The sequence below is a fragment of the Lissotriton helveticus genome, chromosome 3_1, assembly GCF_964261635.1.
Source record: "Lissotriton helveticus chromosome 3_1, aLisHel1.1, whole genome shotgun sequence".
NCBI classification, from domain to species: domain Eukaryota; kingdom Metazoa; phylum Chordata; class Amphibia; order Caudata; family Salamandridae; genus Lissotriton; species Lissotriton helveticus.
The window spans coordinates 1,858,702,544-1,858,719,493 of record NC_136061.1 but is presented as its reverse complement, the minus strand read 5'-3'; the positions used below and the strand labels follow the sequence as shown (position 1 = coordinate 1,858,719,493).

Here is a 16,950-nt window from a genome sequence, read left to right as displayed (position 1 = left end):
GGGCAGATGTGCAGTACTACATTGGACATCTTAGCTACCACAGGTAGCTATAATACAAAGCTCTAGACATCCCAAAGTGACACTCCATAAACAATATTGGAGCATATTTTGAAAGGGCTGTCCTAGACTGACTAGATAATCATGAGTGTGTGACTCTGATGCATTAAACTTCCCTCTCTGAGATCAAAATAGTCATCAAGGCCATTGAGGGAGAAGATCGCCATGTAGTGATGACTAACCACTGAATTCTCTAAGGAATAAGTGGACATGCTGGCTGGATACCTACTTGAGACGTATGAGAGAGCAAAGCATTCTCCCTCCCATGCTTAGGGAGGCAAATATAATCACTCCACATAAACCTGGTAACGACCACTCCTCATGTGCATTCTGAATAAAGACCACTCACTAATTAATATGTACACGAAGATACTGGCAAAAATGACCATATAGGAGGGTTTGATTCTCCAAGAGCAAGCTTGATAAATACTTTGTCGATTCTACAACAAACACCTGCCAAAAGTTTTTTGCCCTACTTCATCAAATTAACCCATACCGGACTGTGATAGTGGTGCTACGTGGCATGGAGAAAACCTTTAGTTCAGTAGAATGGGCCTTCTTGTTCGCACAACTTTGACGGGCGAGAGAATACTAGGATGATCTTAATTCTGTATTCTGACACTGTGTCCTGGCTGAGGGTGAACGGAGGTACATCGCACACAGTTAACATAAAAGGACACTAGGCGGGGGTGTTTCCTGCCTCCCCTGTTCTTTATGTAAACCATGGAACCACTGATCTGTGCTATCTAAGAGAACCACTCATTCTGAGGGATGAGAATGGGGGTACCACCGGTATCTTTCCATACAGATGCTATCATGTTATAAAATAAGGAACTGAACTGGAATATATCCCCTGTAGTTGCAGATATTTTACGGTTTGGGCACTATCAGAGCTGCGAATTAAGTGTAGCAAGTGGAGCAAGGCTGAGGTACTTCCTCTGACTCCAGCCTCCTCCACAGTGCTGACTCTTGACTATTCCCTGCAATTAATAGAAGATTCAGTAAATTCTCTAGGGATTAAAATCCACCGAGACGTGGGAACGATAATCTAAGGAAATCATGGCCTGTGATCATTCGATTACAGTACACAAGTAAAAAATGGATTGCTCCGACGTTACTACTTTGGTGGTTCTCCCAAAATGACTAGTTTGTAAACATTCTAATTCCTTTGATGATGCATGCTCTAAAAACCTGCTCACAATGCTGATCAGATTGATTTGGGCATACAAGCAACCCAGGCTATGTTGTGACATAATGACATTGCTTAATGCCAAAAGTGGATTGGCAGTATCTGATATGTAACATTACACCCTATTAAACAACTTTTTAGAATTCAGAATATGGCATACTCGTCTGAGATAATACGTTTCTTTCCATAATGAGGCGCCCAGCCATTTGGCTCTAATGTTGCAGCATGCCATATCTCGTATATACAACCTGCTGGTTAATGCTTGGGAGGCTAAGGAAGGACCCGCTGCCAATGGGAAGACACTACATGCCCTGCATTACTTCTGCTTTAAATTGAAAAAGTGCTTCATAACAAGCAATGCAAACATGTTCTGTAAACACTGGAAAAGTCAGTTTTTGTCTATTTTCAGGGTTAGGCACCTGAATAAACACAGATAAGCACTGGTTTCAAAAGGTTTGGAAAGCAGTGATAAAATACCCCTGACATACACAAGAAAACACTGACTTCCTCATCCAAGTCCTTACATTGTGAGGTTTTCCCCTTTACACTGACAGAATATTTAGGACTGCAGTGAGGAAGACAGACAGAGTAATAAAGATTACTAATAAGTAATCAGGTCATAAATAAACAAGAAAAATCCGAAAAGCTCAAATAAAACTAAAATATTACCTCCGGTGTTGAAATGTTAAGTATCAGTAAAGAAATAACTAGCAAAAATCAGCATCATCCACTACATGGAGGTTTATTCTTTTGTAGATATAGATCAAGTTTATCCGAAAGAGGTAAATCATTGCTATGTAAATGGTTAGGTTTGAATGGTGCATTTCTGGCAAGAGGCAGAGCCAAGTTCACTATACACTTCCTGTGGTGCCTGTAGGGGTTATAAGTTGTCATATGAATGTCTTTTCATAGACAACAGTCTAGTCTTGTTCTACTCTAAAAACGACCCTGACTCCCAAACCCAGTCCTCCCTGTCTCTCCACAAAGCTCCTAAATTGCCATTTGTTTTATTTACCTTAGGGGGTTTCTTTAGCTCACAAAATGCTAAACAGAGGATCTAGATTTTGGTATATGGCTGTGGTAGGCAGGACCTCTGGAATTATGTGATTTTACAGCTGTGGCACTTTCCACATAGTTATGAATGTACCACATTTGCCACATAATATATTATCTGCTGCATAATCTGCAGATTTTAAAATAAAATAAAAAAATTCTAGCTCAAATGGATCAAAAGTTACTGAAATCAGATATTGCTGTGCAGTGGAATATCCAATTCAAGGGTTGCCTGTTCAGCTTTCATTTGCTTATTAATGTATTTGGAGGTTTGTTAAACTGGTACTAATAACGTGCAACGAATGCCTAGACAGTGTTAACATGTGAAACAAATGACACAATTATGAAGTAATGCTATCACAGAATGTGCTGCATTAGATCGCATAATTTGCCTATTCTTACTGCCTAAAACAATCAACCCTGCCCCACAAATTCGTTCTCCTATGCTGAAAATTCCAATGACCTCAGTACTAGGGATACATATAGGCATGCAGAAAGAGATCAGGGAGGTGCCATCACTTACCTTGATGATGATTTCAGTTTTTCCGTCAAGGTCTTCTGCGTGCTGGAACAGCTGATTCTGAAACTGAAATAGAGATTGAGACCTATGAGCTCCAAAATGATGCGGTTCAACATTGTTCCAAATGTAGAAACACTAGAAATATATTGTTTAGGAAATACCTGGGCTGTTAATACGATAAATTGGATAGGTTCCTTATATATATATATCTACCACCACTACTGGTAGTTATATAGGGACTCTTGTGTATATATCACAAACGAACGAAGTAATAGGGAGCAAGAAAGCAAATGGTCTCCCACGAAGTGCTGAAATAAAAAAAACAAGCAAAGCAGTAAAGTGAGGGCTTCGGATGGCAAATGGTCATAACTTTCGCAGTCGCTTTGATGTTCTCAGTGGCCGCGCGGCTCACTGAGAACATCAAAGCGGCTGCGATAGTGATCAGAAGGCGGACAAATGGTGCGCGTGCCCGGCGCACATGCACTGTACCCGATCCTCACTTTGGGAGCACTTTTGAAAGCCCTTACTTTATATCTCGCCAAAGCATTGCTAACGCGATGGCTTAGGCGAGACCTAAAAAAGCAGCCACAATGGATGCCACACATCTATTTACCCCCTTTGGACCTTAGAAAATCTGTGTGAACAGTTTAAAGGATCTGCATTTGAATAGGGCAATAGGCAAATGGTCCTGGAACAATAGTAGAAATTCTTCTTCAAATGTGATCTGCACCCCACCCCTTCACAGGATTTTCACATAATTGCCTCTTTGCTCTTGTACAAATGGACCCTTGTAATGGCCCATCCTAAGGAGGGCCCCTGAATGATCGCCTTTGAGTCAATCTGTGGGTTCTATCTAGCGTGATGCGTGGGGACTCAAGGTCTTCCGAGATAGCATAAAAAATCCTGGAAGTATTTGGAGAGGTTCGCTGTTGGGGATCTGAAGGTATCCCTTTAATTTGAATGTTATTCCCACGCAATCTATTTTCAAGATCTTCACACTTGTCTTGGAGCTGCATATATTGTTGTTTAAGTTTATCACAGTGGTCCACTTGCTTATAGAGGCCTTTCTCTACCTACTCCAATCTGAAGCCCAGCTTGGAGCATAGGTCCGATTTAAGGGTTAAGATCTCATCTTTAAGGTCTTGGAAGGCTGCGCAGAGAAAGTCTTTAAATAATCCTGAGGCAGTTTGATTGGGCATCTTTCATTAGTGATCCAGGTTGTTTTCCTGTGTCCACAGTGAACCGCAAGATGAGAATTATGGCAGTAAGTTCTTTAACGTTTGGTCTTTCTTGGACCTGAAACCCTGTTATGGTCGATCAAGGGTGGGGAATGTATAGCTACTGCGTGATATCCTGGGTTCGGTGTACCTGGCTAAACTGTATGGGGAAATAGACTTAGTCCAGCAGGTTCCTGGGTGCACTCAAGCACCAGGGGACGTGAGATCAAGAGGGGCTTTGGTGGGGGTGGGGGGGGGGGGCGGCGACAATCATCTAGTGTGGGACCAGCATGGGGATTGAGCCTCAGCGTAGTGCCCTTCTGCGAGGCTCCAGCCCCTAAGCAACAGCTAAGGTGGGTACAGGGTTGGCCAGTGGCAACAGAGTGGAATTTCCTCCAGCACCTCAAGTTCCAGCAGTCCATTTAGTGGAGAGGGATGTGGGAGATCCTCCTTTTAGAGCCACACAACCACGCTCGGCAGTAGGGGCAATATGAGGACTTACTGGGTGCCAAGATAGCTGTGTTGTGACGGCAAGTAAGACAGAGAAGGCCCAAAGCTTTTCTGTTTGGGCATAACAGTTTTTTTACCCCCCCTGGTGCAGTCTGTGGCTAAACTAGGCCTTGAAAAATAATAAAAATGTTACTAGACATGCAGGTCTAGTTATTGAATAACCTATTTGACCTAACTCTAATGCTCTTGACCCACAAACAGGTCTCAAACTGTGTCATCCTGGACAAATATGTTATTTCACTAAGCTGCTTTTTTCTTCATAAGCACATATGAGATCACCTTCAAATAAGCAAGTTCAGCATGTCTACTTTACAAAAAACTATTTTGTTTGCTTTAATAGACTAAACATGTTTTCCATGTATGAAACAAATTCAGCCCACATGTATGGTATGCATGACACCTGACTTGCCTCCTAATTTGCTAACAGCATTGTCATCAGGGCTGTGACAGGAATATGTCTACGTTCAAGAATAAAACCCCTAACTTTTACTTCATATATCACTAATGCATGATGTTGTAGCACACTGGCATTTAGTCAGCACATTTTCAATTGAAATGGCCACATAATTTCCCACTGGCATGCAGTTTTACTGATAAAACTAAATAGTGTATAATGTTTGGTAATTGAATCTCTGCAAATATTTCTCATTTGCTCATCATCAAGAAAATTGTTTTGATTTGATCCTATTAAATCTGTGCTTTTGTCACATTTCTGAATTACAAAACAATTTGCTTTCCTAATTGCTGATATATTTTGAAATATTGACATTATTCATTTACAAGCCAATTAAATGTTGTGTGCTAGGGAACAAAAAAGTAGCACCCTAAAGCCTTTCATTTCACAATGATTGTGATATAGATCAATTTGCAAAATCCTCTAACTTTGCAGTCAGAGAAAGAAAGGTAAACACCAAGCTCCAGGATAAAATATGCAACAATTTGTAAGAAAGACATAAACTGACATTTGACCTTGGTATTTGAAGCACTGCAAATGTGACAAGATACAAACAAGATTTAAAGGCATCTTTATTATTGCTCATTCACTTTCTGGATGAACAGCTCCAGAGTTCTCTCGCCAATATGGGCCAGTAGGCCCTAACAATAGCTCGTCCTGATAAAATATGACTCACCAAAGAAAGTGGGCAAGTAGATTTTTTAAAGCTAGAGATAACACCCTCATCGCCTCTTTTATATGGCAAAGACAAAACTTCCTAGTATCACGTGGGCTCTCTGACCCCAAACATCCCAGGCAGATTGGAGGCAGAGACCTCCTATCTGCCCCTGGGGGGAGGGGTAAAAAGACTTTTGGGGCCATTTCAGGGGTTGTGGCTCGACCCGATGTTGGGAGGGACACTCCCATCCATTTTACAAAAAGATAATCCCTGGATTTTCTCACCCCCACCAATGCGGGGGACAGACTAAACATGGAAAATGCCCTATCTGCCCCATAGGACGGGGGGACTGATAGGGTTATTTTGTGGGTGGGGGCTCGGCCCAATGTCTGGGTAGGTCTCCCCCACCCCAAAACCCATTAAAACAAATGTCCCAGGTGTCTAGTGGGTTGCCTGCCTCACCACCAGGGGCATATTGGAGGTATAGATTTCCTATCTGTTCGAGGTTGCTGAGGACTTTGGAGTGCCACTTCTTCCAGAGAATATTCGGCAAGTGGGATCTCCAGGGCCTAGGGAGGGTGCCGTCGTCTGGTGGTATCTATGTGGAAATATGGCAAGACAGATTCCCCGGAGGTGCCTGCAGGATAGGGGCCCTGTTGTGGGCTCACTTCCTAGGAGGGGTGTTTTTGGGTTTCGGAACAATAATGAGGAATTTGAATAGCTGGAGGAGGTAGATGTGGCTATAAGTGGTGAAGGGGTCCTGGAAAGGCTACCTGGTTGGTGGTGGTAAGGATCCCGGAGCCGTCAATGCCTAATGAGGGGCGTACCAAAATTGGGCCATAAGATGCTTTAGCAACGGATGGGTACGTGTCTGGTGTGGACGACAGTGACAGCCAGGAGATAGATCCTCCTCTTCAGCGGCAAAAGGGTCTGACACTGGCCTAGGACAGCTCAGGAGAGTGCTGGCCATAGTCCACAAGAGGAGCAGGTGGAGGTGAGTCTTCTGACAGTGGGGAGGGTAGCCCAGGCATAAGTGTTGAACATCAGGGCAAGAGACACATGGGAATGGTGTGGCCCGGATAGGCATCAGGATGGTGGCAAACGAGAAGACAGCTGGCACCCCCCATGGAGAGGTGCCAGGAAGGGGGATATTAATAACTGTGTGGACTCATGGGGGAAGTTTACCATTAGAAGGAAAGGTGCATGACTGGGCCGGGTGTTTAGGTGGTGCGAGGGATTTCAAGAGGTGGAAGAAAATATGGTGGGAATCATGGGATGGTTTCTAGCAGCACAGTGGAAAGATGAAGTTGGAAACCAAGGCTCAGGTGTGGGGAGCATCGGTGATGCTTTGAAGGGTCAGATTTCAACAGTGAGGTTGAGTACGGTACAGAGGGTTGGTTTAGCAGGGAGGAAGTCTGTGCCACAAAACAGGTGGAGTAGAAGGGGAATAATACGGCAGAGGACATCTCAGTGGGCAGACTGCGCGGGGGCTGTCACAACGCCGAAGGGGATTGATGTGGCATTGCTGTATATAGGCATAGGTGACAACCCGGGGGATCATCTGGTGCGGATGCCCAAGGATAAGATTTGGGTAAGTAAGTATTTCAATTAGTTTAAATTGCTGCATAAGGAGACGGTGAGCAAAGAGGGCTGTTATCCATGCAGGCTACATTACAGCCTGCATGGAGAACATACCCACCCCTCCAACCCCTGGCTGAGCCCCGCGTAACAGCACTCAGACCAATCACAACGCTGCATTGCAGCATTGTAATTGGCTAAGGGGTGGGAGCCTGGCTGTCTGCTTCCTGTTCCAACCTGGAGTTGGACCCAGGTGAGCAGGAGAGAATACGCGGGACCCAGCGACGGCAAGGTAAGTTTTATTTTATTATTATTTTTTGTTTTAAACCAACCCGCATCCCCTCAACCCCCACCGGTGAGCTGTGCTGGCTGCCCCTGATGATAAGCAGTTATCAAACTCATGGAGATATACTGACCAGGAGCTTTGGCTATGGTAAGTGACACCAATGAGACCTGCAGAAGCCTATTGCTTACGAGCCCTTTCGGAGTTGCCCCATCCGGAGCAGGGTGAGGGGACAGTCAAGCAGCCCCTTACAAGGGCCTGTTGGAATCGTAACAAGTTAGCCTGTTCTAGGTATTCCTGGAAGTTTCGCCATGACTGTTGCAGGTGCCGTGCAGACACTCCCTGCTGCATTGCACAGCAGGGAGCAACCCATCACTGATGTGACAGGGCAGTGGGGAAGCCAAAAGGATTGGCGGTAAAGGGCGAATACTCCAGTTACATTGGAGGCAACCCTTTTGGGGTTAAAGAGATATCTGGACAGTGCAGTAGTGTTTTTTTGTTGGAGGGTTTCGGTTTGGTTTTCACATACCTTACATGGGTCTCCAAGTTGGTCGACAAAAGGGAGAAGCTGTGGAATGAAATGAGTCAAGGTAGGATGGCAGGGATATTTCTGATTCCTCCATTGAGGAACTTGCTGGTGTCCCCTGTAGGGGTGGTGCCAAAGAAAGTTCTGGGGAAGTTCAGGCTGTTAAACCATCCATCATGGCCTGAAGAGGGTTCTGTGAATAACTTCACTGACCAGGCGTATGAGGGTGTCACATGCCAGCATATGCAAGCGTGAGGCTGCTGCAGAACTGGGCACAGCGGATATTAAATTGGCTTTTCGTCTTCTGTCAGTGCACCCGGATGATTTCCACTTGCTGGTAATATAGACCCAGGGCGGTTACTTTGTTGTGAAGTGCATGCCTTTAGGATGTTCAGTTTCGTGCTCTATTTGAAAAGTATATCACCTTCCTCGGATGGGTGGTTTGCACAGTAGTAGCAACTGATTTAGTTTTTTAATACGTGTACTATTTCTTAATAGAAGGGAGAATGGGGGAAGAGGGGGAGTTTGCAAGATAGAGACAATGGCGGTGGTTGTGGACCATTTTGGCATGTCGCTAGCAGCAGAAAAGAAAGAGGGTCTGGAAACTACTCTGACTTTTTGGGGAATTGAGTTAGACTCTGTGTAAATGGTGCTGCAGATTGCTTTGACTGATGAGCTACTGCACAGAGGAAAGTGTGAGAAGTCACTGGGACAAAAGGTGTTGGAACATTTGAATTTTGAATGTAGGCTGGTGGCCCAGAGGTGTGCTTTTTTCAGAGGCATTGCCTTTGCTATGCAGGTGGGGATGTTAAGCCACATCATAGGATTAGTTTGTCAAGACGAGTGAAGAATGACTTGTTGGTTTGGAAGTGTTTTTGGTGGGTTATAACAGAGTGACAATGTGCCTTCAAAATTACTCAATGATGTGGAAGATGGATATTTCTTCGGACGCATCAGAGCAGGGATTATGGGGTGATCTGGGAGGGGCGTTGGGTACAGAGAGATGGGCCCAATTTTGGACGGTCAAGAACCACAGTACTGCCTTTCTCGAATTTCTTCCACTGCTGTTGGCAGTGTGTTCCCACAAATGTGGAGCGATGAGTTGAGAAACAGGAGGGTGACATTTGTGTCTGACAATGCAGCAGCGGTCTAGGTGGTGAATAGAATGACTGCTTCTGATGCTTGGGCATTGATGGTTCTGAGAGAAGTGGACTTGCTTTGCTTGGAGAAGAACACCCTGGTTCAAGCTAAGCACATTGTGTGTCTGGATAATGGAGTTTCTGATGTACTTTCTCGTTCACAGTGGGAGAGGTTCTGTGGTTCGGCCCCTAATGTGAAGAACGAAGGTTTCAGAAGACTTGAAGGACATTGGGCTGTGAAAGCATATATACGAGTTAGGGACCAGATGTCAGGGCTGTGACAGGGTAGGGTTAAGGTTGAGATGTGAGGAGATGCTGGATTTTATTTTGGGTCAAATATAGAAGGGTTTATCTGCTAACAAGTATTGCAGTCTACTGAAAGAAACGATGGAGGTATGACCCATGCAGAAGAGAGCTGGGTTGAAGGGTGTTAGAAGATTGATACCAACTGCATGGCCAGATACTCCGGGTATGGCGTCAGATTTCGATTTGGTTCCTGAGGGCTATAGTAGAGCAGCTCTTCAGAGTGCTAGTCAGTTCTTCAGTGCATTTAGGGTTTCATAGTTGGTAGGTGGAAAAGAAAGCTCAGGGTCGGTATTGGCCAACCTGGTGTGGCATACAGAGGGTTTTGAAGTGCATCTGTGGAGGTCTAAGACTGACCAGATGGGTAAGGGGGCAGTGGTGCACTTACACCATTCAGGTTAAGCACAGGTTTGCTCTTGGTTGTAGTTGCAAGCCTTTTTTGGAGTTAAGGGAATGGGGTGAGGGCCATATTTTCTTGGACAAGAACAGTTCTGTAGTAAGTTCAAGGAAAGTGCTGAGAGTGCTGAGAGGATGCTTATGGGCTTAAGGCTTGCTGGCACTGGAATTTGGCACTCGTCCATTTCGGATGGGGGCAGCGATGGAGGGTTTCTGGCTAGGGATGGGGGGGGAGACAGATTGAAAGGTTTGGGTGTATGGTGGAGCAGTTGTGTGTGGAAGTATGTTCAGCAGGAAATGAACTAATATGTTGTTTGCTTTATTAGCAAGAGCTCCTTGCGCAGAGTCTCACAGTTGGGATATACGGATCTGCTGACACTCCTTGGTGAAATGGGACGGAGTGTAGACATAGAAGCAATTTGGAGGTAACCAGCTGGATTTGAAAAACGATGGTGATGGTGTTGAGGTTCATTGGTTTGGCCTTGGTGGGATGCGTTGGGGTCAACTGGTGCTGGCATTGTGGGAGGAGAAGGCACACTGTGGCAAGCCCAATGTTTTAGTCATTCATCTAGTGGAGAATGATATGGTGCAATCTACTGGTTTGGATTTGCTGAAGTCCATTATGAAGAATGTGGAATTGCTGATGGTCAATATGGTTGGCACAGATTTTTTCTGGACGAGGGTGTTGTCCAGGACGATATGGAGGGGCATGCAGTGGCTGGCTGCGATACATAGAGCCAGGAAGGAGCTTAATAGGGAGATAACTGGTTTCTGCAAGGTGAGAGGGGTGCGGATGTTAGCGCAGCAGAGCATTATTTTTGACTCCGCGCAACACTTGTCTGAGCAGGGCAATATCTTGTTTTTAGAAGGTTTGACGAGGTCACTGGAACGGTAGCTGAAGATTCTGAGTTGGAGGGAACAGAATTGACACCGCCGGGTAGGGTATTCTGTTGGCATAGGAAATCAAACATTTTAACAGATTGGGGGAAAAATGCCGCAAAGAACGAGGAAAGAACAGTGGAGCCAAGATTTGGGGCAAGGACAAGGCGTGGTCTAAGAGCCGGCAGATTCGACAAGATGGTTAGTGTAGATTCCGGTGCAAAGACCACAAGGACTTGTGGCATTTCAAAGTTTGTTTGCAGTGCAGAAGAGTTTGGGGGGTGGGATGTTAGGGGTGAGGGATACTTCGGGGAGGTGGGTTGCTTTAGAACCTTTTGTTAGACCAGTTGACAGGGTAGCTTGTGCGACTCAGCCCTTGCAGGTTACTTTGCTTGCCAGTTGTAAATAATGTGGCCCTTAGCACTCAAACAACGTGGAGTGGTATGATAATTTCCTCCCAATGAGGGCCCTGAGGGAGGCAGTGCAGCGCACTTTGTGCTTTGGGAGGTAGGGAGGAAGGAGAGAGAATGACGCAGTGTTGAGGCGGCTGTGCATCCGCCCACATTGCATCAGCATGTACGGTGGCAAACGCACTTTTCTTTGCACTTACTGAGGCCTACGGCCCACCTTGGTGCATGTTGTTGGGTTTTGGGAGTGGGTTTTTATGGTTATGGAACTGTTATTGTTCTTTATTTTTGTAATTGAAGGGCAAGCGGAGAAAGGCAAACTGTTCAGCTGATTGGGGAAAAGATGTGGGGTGTAAACACAAGAAAAGAACTATGGATCCAAGATTTGGCGCAAGGACGAGGGCCTGGTCCAAGAGCTAGCAGGCTCGACAAGACAGTGAATATGCGAGGACTAAAAGGACACATTTCAAAGGTTTTGTGCAGTTCAGAAGTGTTTTGGGGGTGAGAGTTACATAGGGCAGGCAGTTTGGTTTTTGTTAGACCAGGTGACAGGATAGCTTGTGCGGCTCTGCCAAAGGGCTAGGTACTCTGCTTGCAAGTTGTTAAATGTAATTGTATTCATATTGTAATTGTAAATAGAGCAGCCTTTTGCACCCAAGCAAGCAGAGTGGTGTGATCATGTACTCCCAACATACATCAACATAAGAACGACATAAAATGGCAATAACAATCAAACATGCTTATGGTAAACTAAAAGAGCACTTGATCTTCACACACCACCAGTGGAAATGAAGACTTAGGTGCTTTTTAATTTAGTGTTCTCAATTTAGAGCTCCACTAGCAACGTTTGAGCTGTCAGCGGCCATAATGACGGCTTCTCCCGCTTATGCTTTTCATTTACACTGCTCTCTGAGGTGCTACATTGACTACAGATCAACATCTGTGCACCTGGCCTGCAGCCTCACCAGAGCTTCTAAAACACCGCTTTGCCAGCAGTTTCGACAGTGAGTGCTTGACCGAAGAGGGTCTGTTTTACAGTATCACATAAGTTCATATGGCAGCACTCAATGAGCAGTCTCACCAGACAGCATGTGAGCGACTCTGGCCAGCAGTTTCACCAGAATTCATGTGACAGCACTTGATCACCGTTCTCACCAGAGCGCGTTTGATATATGGCGAAACTCAGCCAGTAGTCTCGTGAGAGCTCCAATGGCGGTACTCATCCAGGAGTCTAACAGGAGCTCCTATGCAAGCAACCAGCAGTCTCAAACAGATCTCCTGTGGCAGCTCTCTGCCAGCAGCCTCAAAAGAGGTCATGTGGAAGCCAAAGGTCGGCAGTCTCGGTAGATCCTCTTTGCCTGCAGATATAAAGTGACTAGGATGAAGGGGAGGGGATGGCTCAAGTCATATGTGTGATACAAGTCAAGGCGATGGTCCTACATACTGAGGACCTGGCATTTTTGGAACAGTACCTCTTCTTTCAAGTGCACAATGAATATTTCACGTGCTGCAAGGATGTATAGTTCAAATAGTTTCTCCCTTAATTCATATTAAATGAAATGTAATTGCATTGTGGGGAACAAATATTTTTTATTCCAATTCATCTTAAAATGCTAAGAGCAGAGTTGTTTACCCAGGTCCGATGCACAAAAGCAGACAAAAACCTGATCCAGCTGCCCTTCCTTTCAGAGACCCAGTCAGTGTGGCTCAATGCTCTATACAGCATTCTGTGTCATAAAGTGGATGGAAGCCTGGAAAGAGAAGACTGAGATCTATGTGCTCTACGGTACAAACGCTAGATTATGAAGAGAAGTTCCAGCAAAGATAAAGCAGACTTTGATACTGGTCTGTAAACAAACAGCAGTCCCCACCAAACACAACCATCCCCACCTGACCAGGAAATCAGACGGGGAGCACATAGTACCCGGTGATTCACAAAAACAACGTACACTTGTGAATAATTTACATTTTTGAGTACGGTTACTACTTTCTGCTTTTTCGCCACTTCCGAGTGTAAGTTACTGCTAAAAATAAAAGAATTCGCAAAGCCAATAGCTCTCGCAAAGCTTTGACGATCTCTTTTAGCCATTTTGTGCAGCAGGGTGGCTGTGCAGCATGACAAAAAATAAGCAAAAAACCTAGTAAAAAACCGGTTAAAAAAATATCTTTAACCTTGCTGCATAGGTACACCACTGTCCAACATGGCTTAAAGACATTGCCAAAGCCAATAGTTTTGACTAGACAAGATCTTAAGACTTTACCAACGCTTGATGTTCTAGTTGCGATGTTAACGGGCCCTGCGGTGGAAAGTTAGAAAATGCCCATGTTTTATTAAACCATCGCAGCCTTCATGGCAGGGAGCTTGGCTCTTTTCAGAAGCGTTCTCCCTGCTTGTGGACTAGAGCAGTTATGGCACCAGTTGTGGATGGGACTGGCCTTCCATCATTGGAAGGGTAGTCCTGGCTGGGGCGGTGTCAGCTCACTGTCTGCCAAGACGTATTTTTAAACTTGGCCCGTCTATTTCTGGCTTCTCACCACCTCCGTAATTTCAAGATGATTAATCATAAATGGTTTCAAGAGGACCCATTAACTGGTATATTTATATTTAAGTGATACTTGACTTTGCAATTGACCTCGTAAGGCTGGCAGGTTGAGTTGGCCCCACTGGAATTCGTTAATGTAGACTTCGGATTAATCACATGCAGGCAGTGGGCACATTAAGCCACTTTTGCAAAGTTTTAAGGAAATGTCTATTGAGGGAGGGATTTTTTATACTCTGCTCTGTGAAATAATAGGCGGATTTGGCTCTGACTTGTCTTTGTGAAGCTAGCGCAGATGTGACCAAGAACAACTGGTGTGTAAAATAGCTATGTTGTTTAAGGGCCTGCAGCAGCGATATTTTTGTAATCTGCGCCAGTTCTCAGGCTCAAATATTGGTGGGGCAGATGCTCATCCTTGTGAGGTAGATAAAACAAGCCACTTTCAGTTGTGTAAATAACACTATACAGTAAGTGACAACCACTCGGTTCTTGGTATGTACACATGGACAGCTTTCTGCTGCAGGTGAATCCTTGCAGTACCAGCTGTTGTTCATAATAAACCAGATCACAATAAAACTCGGCTAACTCTTGTTCTCTTATCTGAGACTACCAAAATACACATACCAGTTTCAGGTAGTTGTGATTGTTTGGAGGAAGCATAAAGCAGGAATTAAATAATGCAAGAAAACACTGTCCAGCATGGGTGTGGGGGGTGGGGGGGGGAGAGGGGGAGGAGGTGCAGAGACAGAATATCGAGTAAAAAAATATTGTGTTGCAATAATATGGAGTCATTAATATCGTGGTTCAGAAATATCGACAGCAAGAATATCGTGGTCAAGAATATCGACTTAGGGTAAGTAATATTGATTTTAAAAATATCGAAGTGTTTAATATCGTTTGCAAAAAGATAGTTGTAAAAATATCGTTTTTTATTAATGTTAATGTATTTTTGTATATATTTTATATGTTTTTTTGTACAAGAATTGTTTGTATTTTTAATATATGTGCTACATTTTTAGTAGTTTCAAATTTGTACTTATTTGAATTTTGCGATTTTAGTTCTGTAGCAGGTTGTGGTTTTATAGGGGAATAGGGTGGGAAGTAATTTAATTACATTGAATCTATTTATTGTTTTTTATTTATTAATATTTGTTTAATTGAGATGTTATAGTGTTAAATGTGTAAAGTAATTTTTTATTAATTATTAATTGGTTGTTAATTAACTTTTAATTACTCGGTAATTAATTACGGTAATTGTGTAATTAATTTTAGGTGTGTGTTTTGGTGTTCATGGGTGTAAAATAATTTATACATTTTTTATATGAAAATTGTTTAAAAAAAATTATTTCTAATTATTTAATTTGTCATTATGGTAAATGGGTAATTCATTTTAGGAATGTGTTTTGGTGTTTTTAGGTGTAAAGGGTGGGAAGTAATTTATTTTTAATTGAATAATTAACCAGTTGTTAATTTTAACTACTTAATGGGAAACTAATTATGCTAATTGTGTCATGAATTTTAGGTGTGTTGGAGTGTTTATAGGTGTAAAGGATGGGAAGTAATTCATTTTTAATTGATTAATTAATAATTGGATGTTAATTGTAATTAATTAATTGAGAATTACTTATGGTAATTGTGTAAATAACGTTAGTGTTGTGGTGTTATAGGAATAAAGAGTGGGAAGTTATGTGCTTTTAATCAATTAATATATAGTTGTTATATAATGTTATTTGATATTTATTTTGGGGAATTGTTTATTTTGTGTGTGTTTTTACTTTTAAAGCGGTAAAGAGTGGGTATTAAATACATTTTAATTACTTTATTATTAGTTTTTAATGTAAAAATGTTTTAATACTGTTCTATTTTATATTTTAATTTAGGTGTGTGTTGTGGATATCATAGTGTTAAAGTGTGTGTAGTCAATTAATTTTTATTAATATGTTTTCAATTGATTATTAATTATGTGAATTATGGAAGTAAATGTAATTAAAAGTGTTGAAGTGTTTTGTTATTGGTGTGGTGTTAATGAGTAGGAAATAAAATAAATAAATGTATGTATTAATGAATTTTTTTGTTTGTAAATATATATTTTTTTAATGTATTTGTAGGTTTTTGTTATATGTAATTAATATTATATGTTTACTTTTTATATATTTAATATATTTGATTATTCATTTTTTAAATATTGTTTATTGTTATGATAGTTTTTTTTAAAAATATTTTTTGTTTTTGTTTCAACAGTTTGTGTGTGAATAGTAATTTTTGTCTCTCCGCTAGCCAACACTTTTTCTAATGTTGCACTCACTGGAGTGGGAATAGTAATGTTTACATCTCCGCTATCCAGCACTTTCCCTACTGTTGCACTCACCAAAGTGGGAATAGTAATTTTTACCCCTCCGCTATCCAACACTTAACCTGTTGTTGCACTCACTGGAGTTGGAATAGTAATTTTAACCCCTATGCTATCCGGCACTTTTCCTACTGTTGCATTCAGTGGATTAGGAATAGTCATTTTTAACCCTCCGCTATCCAACACTTTCTTTACTGTTGCACTCTTTGGAGTGGGAATAGTAATTTTTGATCCCTCCGCTATCCAACACAGTGCCTACTGTTGCTCTCACTGGACTGGGAATAGTACATTTTACCCCTTTGCTGTTCAAAACTTTCCCTACTGTTGCACTCACTGGAGTGAGACCAGTAATTTTTACCCATCCACTATCCAGTGGGAATAGTAATGTTTACCCCTCCGTTATACAGCACTTTCCCTACTGTTGTACACACTGGAGTGGGAATAGTAATTTGTACATCTCCGCTATCCAGCACTTATCCTACTGTTGCGTTCACTGGAGTGGGTATAGTAATTTTTACCCCTCCGATACCCAGCACTTTCCCTACTCTTGCACTCACTGGAGTGTGAACAGTAATCTTTACCCCTCCACTATCCAACACTTTTCCTACTGCTGCACTCAGTGGAGTGGGTATAGTAATATTTGCCCCTCCACTATCCATCACTTTCCCTACTGTAGCACTCTTTGGAGTGGGAATAGTAATTTTTACCCCTCCGCTATCCAACATTTTTACTACTGTTGCACTAACTGTATTGTGAAATGCAAGTTTAAATATTTTTTTTAAAGTTTAATGTTTTCATTTCTTAAAGATTTTAGTTTTTTAAATATTTTAAACCATTAATATATATTGTTATTTTTATATTATTTTAAACTTTTAACATAAATTAAAAAGA

The 16,950-nt window shown here is 42.6% G+C and overlaps 1 protein-coding gene across 2 annotated transcripts in view; it reads right to left on the bottom strand.

The window, feature by feature from the left end:
* Positions 1-16,950, bottom strand: part of DEAF1 (DEAF1 transcription factor) — a 519,741-nt gene that overhangs the window by 90,796 nt on the left and 411,995 nt on the right. For both annotated transcript variants that reach the window (XM_078682816.1, XM_078682815.1), the window contains exon 10: positions 2,823-2,885. In XM_078682816.1, coding sequence (XP_078538942.1) covers positions 2,823-2,885 — 63 coding nt within the window. The remainder of the gene's footprint in view (positions 1-2,822; positions 2,886-16,950) is intronic.